General features: G+C 54.1%; 1 protein-coding gene across 1 annotated transcript in view; it reads left to right on the top strand.

Annotated features, from left to right (window-relative positions):
• Nucleotides 1-582: 582 nt before the first annotated feature.
• The window catches only part of GRID1 (glutamate ionotropic receptor delta type subunit 1), a gene marked incomplete at both ends in the record, with an annotated part of 769,462 nt that continues 757,232 nt past the window's right edge, over nucleotides 583-12,812 (top strand). The window contains 2 exons of the mRNA XM_080695056.1: nucleotides 583-661; nucleotides 2,641-2,796. Of these exons, the coding sequence (XP_080551182.1) occupies nucleotides 583-661; nucleotides 2,641-2,796 (235 nt within the window). The remainder of the gene's footprint in view (nucleotides 662-2,640; nucleotides 2,797-12,812) is intronic.

The raw sequence follows: 12,812 nt of genomic DNA, 5'->3' as shown, positions 1-12,812 counted from the left end.
GCGCTCCGCAGCCCTGGATGGTCCCGGCCGCGGCGCGGGGCAGCCAGCCTCCCCCGGCCCGAGCACCGGCGCCCCCTGCGAGCTGCGAGCGGAGGGCGCCGCGCGGCGAGGCTGAGGCTCCGCAGTCACGTGGTGGAGAGGAGGGCGGGGGGAGGGAGGCGGCAGGGAGGGGAGGGGGAGCGCGAGGGGCGGGGGAGGGGAGGGGGCGTCCTCCGCAGTTCGCTCCTCGCGGGGCTCAGACACACAGCGATCCCGGAGCCGCCGCCGCCGCCTCTGCCGCCCCCGGAGCCGCGCGAGCCGCCCCCGCCGCGGGCCGCCCCCGCCGCGCCGGCCTGGGCTGGGGCTGCCAGCGCCGCCGCATCCGCCGCCGGAGCCGGCGCGGGAGCCCATCGCGGGCTGGGCTGGGCTGGGCGGGCGCAGGGCGCAGGGCGCAGGGCGCGGGGCGGGCGCGGGGGAGACGCACGGCGGGCTCGGCTCTCCCGGGGAGCGGCCCGGGACTGCACCGGGACCGGCGCCTCCCGGCTCCGCGCTGCCCTCGGCCTCGCCCCGGGCCCGGGCGGATGAGCCGCGCGCCCGGGGGACATGGAAGCGCTGACGCTGTGGCTTCTCCCCTGGATATGCCAGTGCGTTACGGTGCGGGCCGACTCCATCATCCACATCGGTGAGCGCGGCGGGCGGCCGGGTGGAGGCTGGGTGGGGGCCCCGGCGGAGCGGGGGCGCGTGGCGTCCAAACTTGGCGGTTCCCCGGCGCAGGGGCTCGGCTGGCAGTGCTCTCCCGAAGGGCCGCCCCGCGCCGCCCCGCGGAGGAGCTGAGCACCAGCCCCGCCGCTTTGCCGCGGCTCCTCGGTTCCCCGGGCTCCGGTCTCCGCGCGGGCCTCTGCCGACACTTAGGGCCGCGGCTGCGGGGACACCGGGGTGGACGCAAGTCGACACCCGCGCCCCCGGCGGGGCTGTCGGCCGGCTGGGCCCTCCGGTGCAGCCCGGAGCCCCCGGACCGAGGGGCGGGCTGGGCCGGGGGCTCGCCAAGTTGGCTGGGCAAGATCAAAGAGGCCCGACCGGAACCATGTGTGACCGTGGATGGGTGATGTCGGCGTGTGTCGCTGTGTGTGCACCTGGACCGTGTTGGTGTCACTGAGAGAGGGCGTTGGGGTATGTGGGGCCATTTGAGAGCCTGTTAGAGTGAACCGTGTCTGCCTGTCTCCCTGGTGCGTGTGCATCCCTCTGTGTGTGTGGCCGTGTGTGTGTGTCTGGATGTGGTGACTGCAGCCCAATCCTGGACAGTCTTGGAGTTTTGGCTGGCCCAAGTCTTGGGAGCCAACATACGGCCTGGATGTTGGTTCCAGCGAAGAAGCAGCGTAGGCAACAGGGGTGGGGGGCGCTGGGCGGGAAGAGAGGGATGGAGGGAGAGAACCCGGAGAGCAGACAGAGAGCCAGGAGGAAGGGGCGCGGAGGGGGAGTGGGCGGGAGTTGGGAGCAGCACGGCTGGAATCCCGGGAAGTTGGGCCAGGTAGAGGGGCTGATGGCGGTGGCTTTGGGGGAGCCCCTCCGCAGTTGCCTTTCCGGAAGTTGGGAAAGACCAGAGAGCACAGAGAAACTGGGGGCTGGGAGGCGTGAGAAGGTGGGGACGATGGGCTGGTGAGGAGGAGTGTCCAGGGTCGTCAGGGCTTGGAGAACTGCAACGCCCCCCCCCCCCCCCCCCCCCGCAGGGTTCGGGCCGAATCCGCTTCCTGCCTGGAGCGGGCGCGGGTCTCGAGTCTGCTGTCAGCACTGCGGCTTCGGGAGGTAGAGAGGACCCAGGAGCTGAGCCTCCCTCTGCCCACTCTGTTCTCAGCTCTGGGGATCATCAGGCCAAGCCCTGGGAGCTCAGCGACCCTCGGGCTCTGGAGAGGTGGGTGGGGTGGGGGTTGGGACCCTGGAGCTGCCCAGGCTGCAGGGCCAGGCTTCTGGAGTAGGATGGATTGCAGCCGCAAGCGCAGGGTGGGCTAAGGCAGAGATGTGCGAGCACAGGGCAACAGTCAGGGCGTCCTGGAGGAACTGTCCGCGGTTCTGGAAGGGCCTTTCAAGAGTGGCCCCCTTTGGGACGCTGAGCACTGCTAAACTGGAAGGTGGAGGAGGTCTAGGAGACAATCCCCTCCCCTCTACCTGCCACATGCACTCGTGACAGGGGCACCAGGCCGTAGTGTCACGGCCATCCAAGGCCCTAGGTCTGAAGAAGCCCCTTGGCTCTAAAAGGCAACTGTGGACCTGCTTGGCTCAGCTCAGCTCCACGGGCCGGGCCAGGGAAAGGAGCCATTCCAAACTGGGATTGGGGTGGGGGAGGCAAGTCCCTCTACCGGGAACTTCCTAGGATGTGACTTAGGAGACGTGGAGGGCTGCTTCAAGCGACCTCAGCTTGGCTCAGTCAACAGTAAGGGGCATGGCTGGGACACGTGTGTGTAACCTGGTGGCAACATGTGGGAGGTTCATGTGTGGCTCATGTCAACTGTGTGCACGTGTGCACTGGGTCTGGGGAGCATATCCGGTATGGCTTATGTGGGACCACTAAATTATCGCGCCTAGAGGAAACCCCAGCACAGATCGGAGGGCAGAAGGAAGCTGGGTTCTTCTCCATGCCTGGTCCTGACCCCTCCTCTCTTCCAGGTGCCATCTTCGAGGAAAACGCAGCCAAGGACGACAGGGTGTTCCAGCTGGCTGTGTCCGACCTGAGCCTCAACGATGACATCCTGCAGAGCGAGAAGATCACCTACTCCATCAAGGTCATCGAGGCCAACAACCCGTTCCAGGCGGTGCAGGAAGGTGAGTGGTCGCGGTGCCCACGGCTCCGGGGTGTGCCTGTGCGGCGGCGCAGCAGTGCGGTGCCCCTTGCGGGGCCTGCCCTCCGGGGCCTGCGAGGCAGCGGCGACAGGGCCGCTCTGTGCTGGGAGCTGGAGCTTTTGGGCCCCGCGCCGGGCTGTGCGGCTCCTCTCCTGCTCGGTGGGCGCGAGTGTGCGCCTAGCGTCGGCTGCACAGGCTTGTGGCTCCCGCGGTCTTTGTTGCTTGCGAGTTGTGGGTGGGCGTGTCTGCGTGCCGGGTACTCGTGTCGCGTGTCCTTTTTCTGAGCTGGCTGGGCCGGTGTCTTTCTCGCCTCGAATCGGTGAGCGCTCTGCGGCCAGAGCCTACTCTGCCTTCTTCGGATCACAGCCTGGCTGGCGCCAAGTTTAGCGGCTCCTCAGTGCCTCGGCCCCGCCCCCGCTTCTCAGCTCTCTCTTCTGGTCTCCAGCAGCGGGTTCCTCGGTGGCTGATCGTTAGGCGAGCGGAGGCGCCGTATCCTGGGCCGGAGGTGGGCGCTGTTTGCCCACGAAAGGAGCCGAGCTGGGCCAGGTCCGGTTGCAGGGAAATCCTAGCTGCGCCTGGGCCGCGGTGCTTCGCAGCGGCTGTCTCTGGCGGCCACAGCAACAGGTGCGCAGCTGCGAGGGCATTAGCGACAGCAGCTCCCTCTGCTTTTTCATCTCCTGCTTCCTCCCAGCCATCCTGGCTGGCTGCTGTGGAAGCCGGCTCCTCCCCCACGCCCCTGCAGCTTCCTGATCCGGGAATAAGGCTGTCTCTGTCCCTGCCGCCTGCCCAGGTTTGGCCCCTTTTTCACTCCTTTGTCTTGGTCCCCACAACCACGCTGGACTTTGGGGTCAGCGCCCCCAGAGTGCTGAGGATGGAGGGGCGCAGCTGGAGGTCCAGGAGGGAGGGATTCTTTGCTAGAGGAACTGTCAGGGCACTGGCGGCAGGAAGGAGGAGGGCGGCATGGTGAGGGTGTCCTGCTAGCCAGCAATTTCTTCTCCAGAAGCTGTGTCCAGAGTATTCCTCCTGTCATGGCTGCCAGTCTCCTGGCATCTTCAAGAATAGGGACACAGCGATGGGTGTGGTCCAGGAGGTCCACAGCGATGGGTGTGGTCCAGGAGGTCAGAGCCATGCTGTGGAGGTGTTCCTTCCAGAGAGAGGTCTTTTGAGGGTCTCCTGTTCTTGGGTGCAGCAGTGGAGACATAATGACCAGCTCTTGAGGAAGGGACTGCCTAGCCCTGAACCTGAAGGTCCAATGCTGTCCTGAGGTGGCTGTACACATTTGAAGTCCCAAGTGCTGTTTTGAGGTGGTGGTCAGAGGGGTCGGTCTGGCTTTGCCTATAATGGGAACTGTCTTTGAAAATATCAGTTGTCTGATTTCCAATTAGGTATGGGAAAGAGGAGCTCCTGCCTTCCGGTCCCACCAGTAGTCTCCAGATGCCCTCTGCTCCCAGACTTCTTTGTGTGTGCCTTCATGCCAGGTTCTTGCAAGACCCAGCCTTGGAGGACCCCTGCCTGTGGTCCATATCAGATTTTTGTACTTCTGTTGACATTCTTTGCTTCTTTTTTGTCAGATCCCTCTCTACAGTGTTGAGTGTCCCATGCTCATTTATTTTGCCCCCTAACGATGCCCATCAATCCCACCAGCAGTTCCCCAGGGACTGAAGTTGATGTTCTTACATGGGCAGGTACATGGATGGACTACGTAGCTGGTCTGCTGGAGAGACCATCTCTGTCAAAAGGAACCACGGCCACACAGCTTTAATTGACTGTGCCATTTGGGAGTAAAAAATCATAATATTGTAGAATTGCTTTTTTAGCATAAAATTTGATTTTTAACCATTGTCAATTAATGAAACAATTTAAACAACACCATGCAAGCAAAAAAAAAATAGTTATGAACTATTTAGCATTCAAATCCAAATGCCAACTTTGTACTGGAGAGAAAGGCTCCAACCAGGGATCTTCTCTGGTTGAGACCTTGATTTTCTGCTCTCAGTATATTTGCATAACTCAAGCGTGTCAGTCTCCAATGGTGGCAGGCAGACACAGCCCCAGAAGGGTATATGAGTGAGTGTTTCTGCACGTCTGGAGCTCGGGAGCTGGATTCTGCGGGCTGACAGTTGTCTAGGTAGAGAGGGACACTGGCCAGGTGTTGTTGCTAGGCTGCCTGCTTCCCAGAGGGTGGGTAAGGCTGGCATGTGCTTCTACCTTCTGAGTTGCCCAGGCAGAAATCTACATTGTTATCCTACAACCTTGCCTAGACCTTGGATGCCTACAGGTAGGAGGAACAGCCCCTAGAGGGCCTTTGGGAATGACAGAGCAGCATGCAGCAATCTCTGCTCCTTTGCTTGGGTCTTGGTGAGCAGGTTGTTGCTCACTGAGTGTCCTTCCATGGCTGTGTTTTGTGGGATGCTTGTCCATCCGTGGCTTGACCCCTTCTTGATGTCCTGGACCTGAACATTTACTACGGAAGGACGTGGGCGGTGGGCACAGTTTGGTGGAAGGGGCAGGAATGGGGCTCAGTCTCTACTTTAGACTAGACAAGCCCTTAGGGAACTTCCAATGGACCTGGGATTGGAGTGATGATGCCCTGTTTGGGTGTGAGAGGCAGAGTCAGCACGGATAAGAGTTTGGTCACTGGAGCCCCAAAGAAATCTAGCTGAAGTCCTGCTTGCCACTCTCCACTTGACTCTAGGAGAGTGTTGGCCCTGAACTGAGCTGTTTCCAGATCTTTTAAAAGGGATTAATTGTAGTACCCACCTCATGGAATTATTGGGAGATTAAATGAAATGAGACATGTATAAACTCTATATAAGGCCTCCGGTAGGTGTTCAGCAAACACTAATTTCCTCTTGTTCCCTGACCCAACTGTGAATGCATCTCAGCTTCTCTTAAGACTGTTGATATTTTCAGCTACATCATTTCTTAAGCTGGTGAATTCCTTGAGAGAGGACTGTAAGTGACCTTTTCATTTTTAGCTTTTGCTTCCGCCCCCCCCCAATTATAAAAGAAATGCATTGCTACAATGAGCATGTGTTACTTTAAAAACGTAAGAAAGAAAGAGCCTAGTACATGCTCATTATATAAAACGTGAAAGGTGCAGAAAAGTACCAGGGAGCAGAGCAAAATTGTCATGAATTCTAGCACTGTTATTTCCTTCTTGTCTTTTTTCTCCCACTGTATTTTTATGAATGCAGAGAGCTTCCATTTTGTTCATTTATATATCCTTATTTTTGGATTGACCATATCGCTGGCTTTTCTGAAACCACTATAAATTATTTGTGAACATTACTTTTGTTTTTCTTGCAGTTCTAAGGGATGAACCCAGAGCCTCACACATCCCAGGCAAGTGTTTTATCACTGAGTTACACCCACAACCTATTTTGAGACAGGGACTTGCTCAGTTGCCTAGGCTGGCCTTGAACTTGTGATCCCTCTGCCTCAGTCTCCCCAGTGGCTGGGATTACAGCTATGGTGCCTAAACGTTGTTTTTAGTGACTTTGCATATTTTCCAATGTGCAAAACATGTTTTTAAGAAATGAGACATGTATTTTGAGGTGTGCAAAATTTAGTATTTCCGAAGAAGATAGAAGAAATTCTATCTGGATGTGCTGATACTCATTCATCTAATTTCTTCAGACTAGTTTTGTACAAGCTCCTCACAAACACTACTTTTTAGGACAGTTGGTCAGTTTATATAAAAGGATGGAGCCGAGCATGGTGGTGCACACTTGTAATCCCAGCATTCAGGAGGCTGAGACAGGAGGATCCTGGTTCGATGAGCTACTTAGTGAGGCCCTTTGCAACTCAGTGAGACCCTGTTTCAAAATAAAGAATAAAATATAGGGCTGGGGGTGTAGCTCGGAGGTAGTTGCCCCTGGGTTCCAGCCCCAGTACTGCAAAAAAAAAAAAAAAGGATCACGTTTAATAAAATATGTATTTAATGAAGATTTGGAGTTAGTAAATGATAATAGAGGGAGGACATTTACATTTCTAAATGTTGCATCATAGATTTAGCTGGCCAAGTCCATATTCATAATAAGTCTGAAAATTTGCCTTGTAGAGATACAAGAAGAGATACTAATTTGTTAAATAAAAAAACTCATATTGTGTTAAAGTGTCTGCTAGAGTAGGAGATTATATAAATGCATAAAATAACTGGCCGAACACAAGTCTTCTCTTTTCACAGTATTATCTTTTACTCAGAGTAAAAGATGTGAATTATTGGTTATGTTGTAGATATATCTGTCATTGTGTGGAAGGATAACAATTTAAGGAAGAGGCAAAAAAAAAAAATGAGGCTTAGCTACCATAAGCACAAAAATGTTTTAAGAAGACAAGTAAAGTACTAGGGGTATAGTTTAGTGGTTGAGTGCTTGCTTAGTATGCGTGAGGCCTTAAGTTCGACCCCAGCACCACATACATAAGAACAAAAGGAGGCAAAGGTAAAAGTTGTTCACAGGATGAAATAACGAGATAAAAGAAAAAAGGAGAGCTGGCTTTAGTGGCATATGCCTGTAGTACTTGGGAGGCTGAAACAGGAGGATTTCATTCGAGGCCAGCTTCAGCAAATTAGCAAAACTCTCTTCCGCAACTTAGACCTTCCTTATTTTAGAATATAATAGATCTGGGGGTGTAACTTGGAGGTAGAATGCCCTTGGGTTCACTCTTACTACCAAAAAAAAAAAAAAAAAAAAAAAAAGGAAGGAAGACAGAAATAAAGAAAACGTAGCGATCTTGCTGACATCCATTTCTAAAGGTATTGGTCAGCTATATTGGTCATCTCCTCGGTGGCCACCCTTGCCCCTCACTGGCCATGCTGGCATCTGGGCATCTTGTTAGCGGGTCTCCCTCCCTGACCTCTGGTGTCTTCTTTCACCTCCAGTCAGAATGATGGGGTTATCGGGGCCATGTCCTCCAGGCCCGCTGGCAGCTGCACTGAGACACTGTCAGGGCCTCCTAAGTGTCATGTTCGTGTCATCTTAAGATGCCTTGAGGACTACTGCCATCACTCCATCCACTCAGCCGTATTACTTTTCTCTTGGCACACATTTTGCTCCAAATTTAGTTGGTTAAAACAACATAGATGTATTAGCTTATGGTTCTGCAGGTCAGAAGCCTGATGTGGGTCTCACTGAGCTAAAAGCAATATATTGGCGAGTTGATTTCTTCTGGAGACTCAGGAAAGAGTCATTTCTGGGTCTTTTTCAGCTTGCAGGGGCTGTAGAACTCCTCAGCTCAGATGGAGCCTTTCTCCGTCTGCAAAGCCTGCAATGGTGGGTCGGCTCTTTCTCCCGTGGTGTCTCCTTCTCTCACTCTTCTCCCTTCTTCCAAGAGCCCCCATGATTGTATTGAGCCCACCTTGATAACCCAGGATGCTACAGTGTGGACATGGAATGTACCTCCCAGAAAAGCTCATGTGTTGGCAATACAGAAATGTTCAAAGATCAGGGCTCTAACCTCATCTGCAGATAATTCCATTGATGGAGCAATATTTTGAGTGGACTCACTGGGTGGTAACTGTAGGCGAGTGGGTTGTGGCTGAGGAGGTGGGTCCCTGGGGGCGTGGTCCTGGGGACTGTATCTGTCCCTGGTCCCTTCCTCTCTTGCTCTTTTTGTTTCTGGGTTGCTGAGCAGCTTTCACCCACCATGTGCCCCGACCTCATGATATTTCTGCCTTGGAGGCAGGGGACTATGCACTGAACCTCTAAAAACATGAGCCCAAATAAACCGTTCCTCCTTTAAATTGCTCTCATCACTGGCATTTTGGTCACAGTGACATAAAAGCTACCTAATACACAGAGTGACCTCCCTACTTTAAGGTCAGTTCATTTGCAACCTTAGTTCTGTGCCACCTTAATTTTCCTTTATCATGTAGCTTAACACATCCACAGTTCTGGGGGGCAGGACATGGTTGCCTTTGTGGGCCATGATTCTGTTATCACACTGGCACAGCTGTCTGTGTCCTGGTAGCCACAGTGTGCTGCCACCCTCCACGGCCCGTCTACCTCCACAGCCTTCTGCACGGCTTGCCACGCTCTTGCTTACTGGGTGGCATCCTCTTGTGTAGAGTCACTTGGGATGTGTAGCTGTGTTTCCACTCTTCAGAGCTGCCTCTAGAGGCCTCACCTGACCTCCTCCCCTGGGCCCAGGTAATTCCTGTATTCAGCAGTATTCTTGGAACATCTGCCATTGGAATACCTAGGCTCTAAGCTTGGGCCACCGCACAGACTCACACCTACTTTCCTGCTTGTAAGATTCTTCTGATCCTCCCATCATGCCCACCTGGCACCCTCGTTGGGGTCATTCTTGCTGTATTGCCCTCAGAGGCTGCCCTGTGCCCCATGGAGGGTGTCTGCCTGGTCCCTCGGGGGCTACTGCCAGAGATGCTGCGTGTGCCACCACGCCTGGCTTCTTCTCAGACATTCCTAGCTCAACCAGGTCCCTGGGTATGATTCTTTTTGGATCTTCTGGCTAGGTCTATGCCCATTTGTCCCTAGCCTTTGGTTTTGTTCTGATTCCCTCTTATCAGTAGGGGATGGCTAAGCTGTGCTACGTTATCACCTGTAATCTCACTGTTTTAACACAACAGCAGTTTAGTTTTTGCTCATACTGCATGTGAATCATGCTCAGCTGGGAACTTGCCCCCTCATGGGCACTCCCTCGGATCATTGCCAGTTGTTGGGCCACAGGGGATGAGAACTCTTTAGGGGGCTCAGTCTGAATGTGACCCATATCTTTTTTGCTTCTGTACTGGGGATTGAACTCAGGGCATCCTATCTCTGAGCTACACCTTCAGCTACATCCTACCTCTGAGCTACACCCTCTTTTATTTGGAAACAGGGTTTCACTAAGTTGCTGAGGACCTTGCTAAGTTGCTAAGGCTATCATCAAACCTGCGATCCTCTTTTTTCAGCCTCCCAAGTACAGGGATTACAAGTGTGCACCACCACACCTGGCCTCTCTCCTGCTTCCGAGCCAGTCATTGGCCCAAACTTGTCAGGTAGCCATAGCCAGTCACGAGGTGTCCAGGAAGCAAGGTCCTGCTATGTTCCTAGAGTTGGGGAGAACTGGATATATTTGCTGAACAACACAGGTGCCTACTTTCTATTCATGTCAAGAGTTTTCCTATTTCCTTGGTGACTCATTAAAATAATAGCAATTATGAAACAATATAAATAACCATTTTAGTTAGGTATTGCATCCTAGTTGGGTCGTATTGTTTCTCCCAATTCCCTTCGCGTACTCATTTTCTGGTCCAAGCCCCTAGGCCTCCCTCTGGTATGGTGTGGAGTCAGTAGGCCTGAGTCCTCAGCCTCGCCTGGCTCCCACCTGTCTACCAACCTGTGCTGTCTAAACGAGGGCCCAGCCAGGCTCAGCTCTCAAGAGCCTGGAGCTAAGTGTTTCCAAAGCAGTTAGCTAAAGAGGCTGGGTGCTTTGGGGTGGGGAGAGACTGGAAAATGTTGGTCTAAGAATGTGTAATTACAGTTAGACAGGAGGAGTAAGTTCCAGAGATCTGTTGCACAGGGTTGGTGAGTGTAGTTAATGATGATATATTGTATTTTTGAAAAAAAAAAAAGCCAAGAGAGTAGATATAAAGTGTTCCCAGAACAAAACCGCAAGCTGTGTTAGGATAGATAATGCATTGGTGAATTAGCAAGATTGGATACCGACCTGCCTGATGGGTCCAGGAAGGTGACTGGGTCTGGGTCCAATATATCCCATCCTCTGGGTTCTCCGAGTCCTTCTTCCTGGCCCTTAAATAGTCAGTTTCTTGGCTGATGGCTGTGGCTAGGAAAAGAAAGACCAAGAATTCTCTCTTCTGCCCAGGCCATGGGTGTGGCAGGCTTCCAGAGGTGAAGCTTGGAGTTGCCGGCAGGGGCCCAGGATGGTTTCAGCCTCGTTGTCATCGACGTTTAGCCAGACCTGGGACATAGAGCCCTGTCTTGACAGTCCTTCTACTTCCCACCAGCCTTTGCCAAGCTGAGGCAGCCAGGCCTGGTAGCTGCATCTCCCCATCTCTGTACCTTCCCCTGGCCCTGCACCTGTTCCCAGCTGAGCTTCTGGCCCTGCCCCACTCCCTGCTTGAGGACCCACAGCGATGTCCAGGAGCTGAACAGTGTTCGGAACTTTGCTGTGGTCCCTCCCACATACCAGGGCTCCCATCCCTGACCCTCTCATCCCTCTCCCCCTCAAATGGGGATGAAAACACAGAAGCCAGCTTGAGGAGTTGAGGAAGTGCACTAAGGTACCTAGCCAAGGGCCAGGCATGGGGCAGCTTCTGCGGAAAAGAGAACGCATGATCATTAGATCACTAGCCTCGGTGGTCCCCAAGGGGGCTCTTGACCTCCACACTCCCTGCCCTCCTGGGCTGCATGATCACGTGTGCAGTCAGGCTCCTGTAGCCCCTTCTCCCCGAAGGCAGCTGAGGCCTGTGGCTTGGAATTGAGCCCTGGCCTTTCTGGTGTCTAAGAAGAGCCGTGAAGGAGGTTGGTACTGACGACGTGTCTCATATGGAGGCTGTTCAGAGCCATCTGTGCAGGCCGGGCTCAGGGCACCTGCAGCCTGTCACTGTGTGGTGTTTTCATCTATCTCAGCCTTGTCTGCTGCAGGTGCAGAGTGGCGAGAACCTGGCCAGCCTGGCCTTACCTTGCTCTATTTGGTGGAAAGGGATTGGGCAGGTCTGGGTTCGAGTATAGTCTGGAGAAGTGGTCTTGAGAAGGTAACATCACGTCTCCTCTCTGAGCCCCAGCCTTGCTGTGTGTGAAGTGGGCTCCTCGGCCTGGCCCGGATGGCTCTCCTGCTCTCTGAAGTGGCTGTCCTGATCACTGCGAAGGTGGGCACTGGGGCCTTGCCTGGCTCTGCTCCTGGGCTGGGGCTGTAGGCTTCCTTCTGTCTTCACATCTGAGCACCCAGAGGTATGTGTCTAGGGAGGGGACTGCACCCTGGCCTGAGCTCTGGGCTGGGCCCCCTCTCAGGTGGCTGTCACCATGTCATGAAGTGGTTCTGACTTGGCTCAGCTCTAGGACTCAGGCTGTCTTCTCTGCCCTGGCTGCAGGCAGCAAATGCTGCGCCTCCTTAGCCTCAGGCAGCTCCCAGGGTACCTGCCCTTGCTCACCTCTCCTATAGGACTCCGGTGGTCCACAAAACCCTGTGGACGACCGGGCGTGGTGGTGCACGCTTGTAATCCCCGTGCTTGGGAGGCGGAGACAGGAGGATCACGCAGGTTTGAAGCCAGCCGCGCTGGCTTAAGAGACCCTGTTTCAAAAAAAAAAAAAAAAATAGGTCTGGGACTGTGTAGCCTGGATATAGAAGGGCTTCCAGGAACCCCAGTACAAAACAAAAACAAAAACAAAAACAACCCTGTGGACTTCCCTGGTTCTACAGGTTTTCAGTGTCCAGTGTAAAGCTCTGAGGGTGGGTCTCTCCCCACAGTACCCCAAACTGGAGCTGGCCCAGGATGGCTGAAGGGGCCAGCTCTGGTGAGAACCTGAGTCCCAGCTCAAGGATTCTCTTGGGCATCTGGTAAAGGCCTTCACAGTTGGAGGCTGTTTTGGCAGCTCTAGCTGGCTAATATAGGAGGGGAAGGGCCATGGTTACCCTAACCTGGGGCTAGGTCTGGCCAGACACAGATTTATTCAGGGCCTCAGTGCTTGGATTTCCCAAATCAGGCATTTGGACAAGAAGATCTTTGGAGCTGAAGACCTGTGTACCTCTGAGGATAGGTGGTTTTTTTTTTTCTTCTTTTTTATTTTTTTGTGGTGCTAGGGATTAAACCCAGGCCCCTTCTATATCCTCAGCCCTATTTTATTTTTTAGTTTGAAATAGGGTCTCACAAAGTTGCCGAAGCTGCCCTCAAACCTGTGATGCTTCTGTTCAGCCTCCCAGGTACTGGGATTGCAGGTGTGCGCCATCATGCCTGGTTTGAGGACCGGTAATTTTTTTTTTTTGGTATCGGGGGTTGAACCCAGGGAACTTCTACCTCTGGGATATACCCC

Source organism: Muscardinus avellanarius (genome assembly GCF_963383645.1).
Source record: "Muscardinus avellanarius genome assembly, chromosome: 4".
In the NCBI taxonomy this organism is placed as follows: domain Eukaryota; kingdom Metazoa; phylum Chordata; class Mammalia; order Rodentia; family Gliridae; genus Muscardinus; species Muscardinus avellanarius.
Note: the sequence above shows the minus strand (reverse complement) of the source record. Positions and strands in the feature narration are given on the sequence as shown.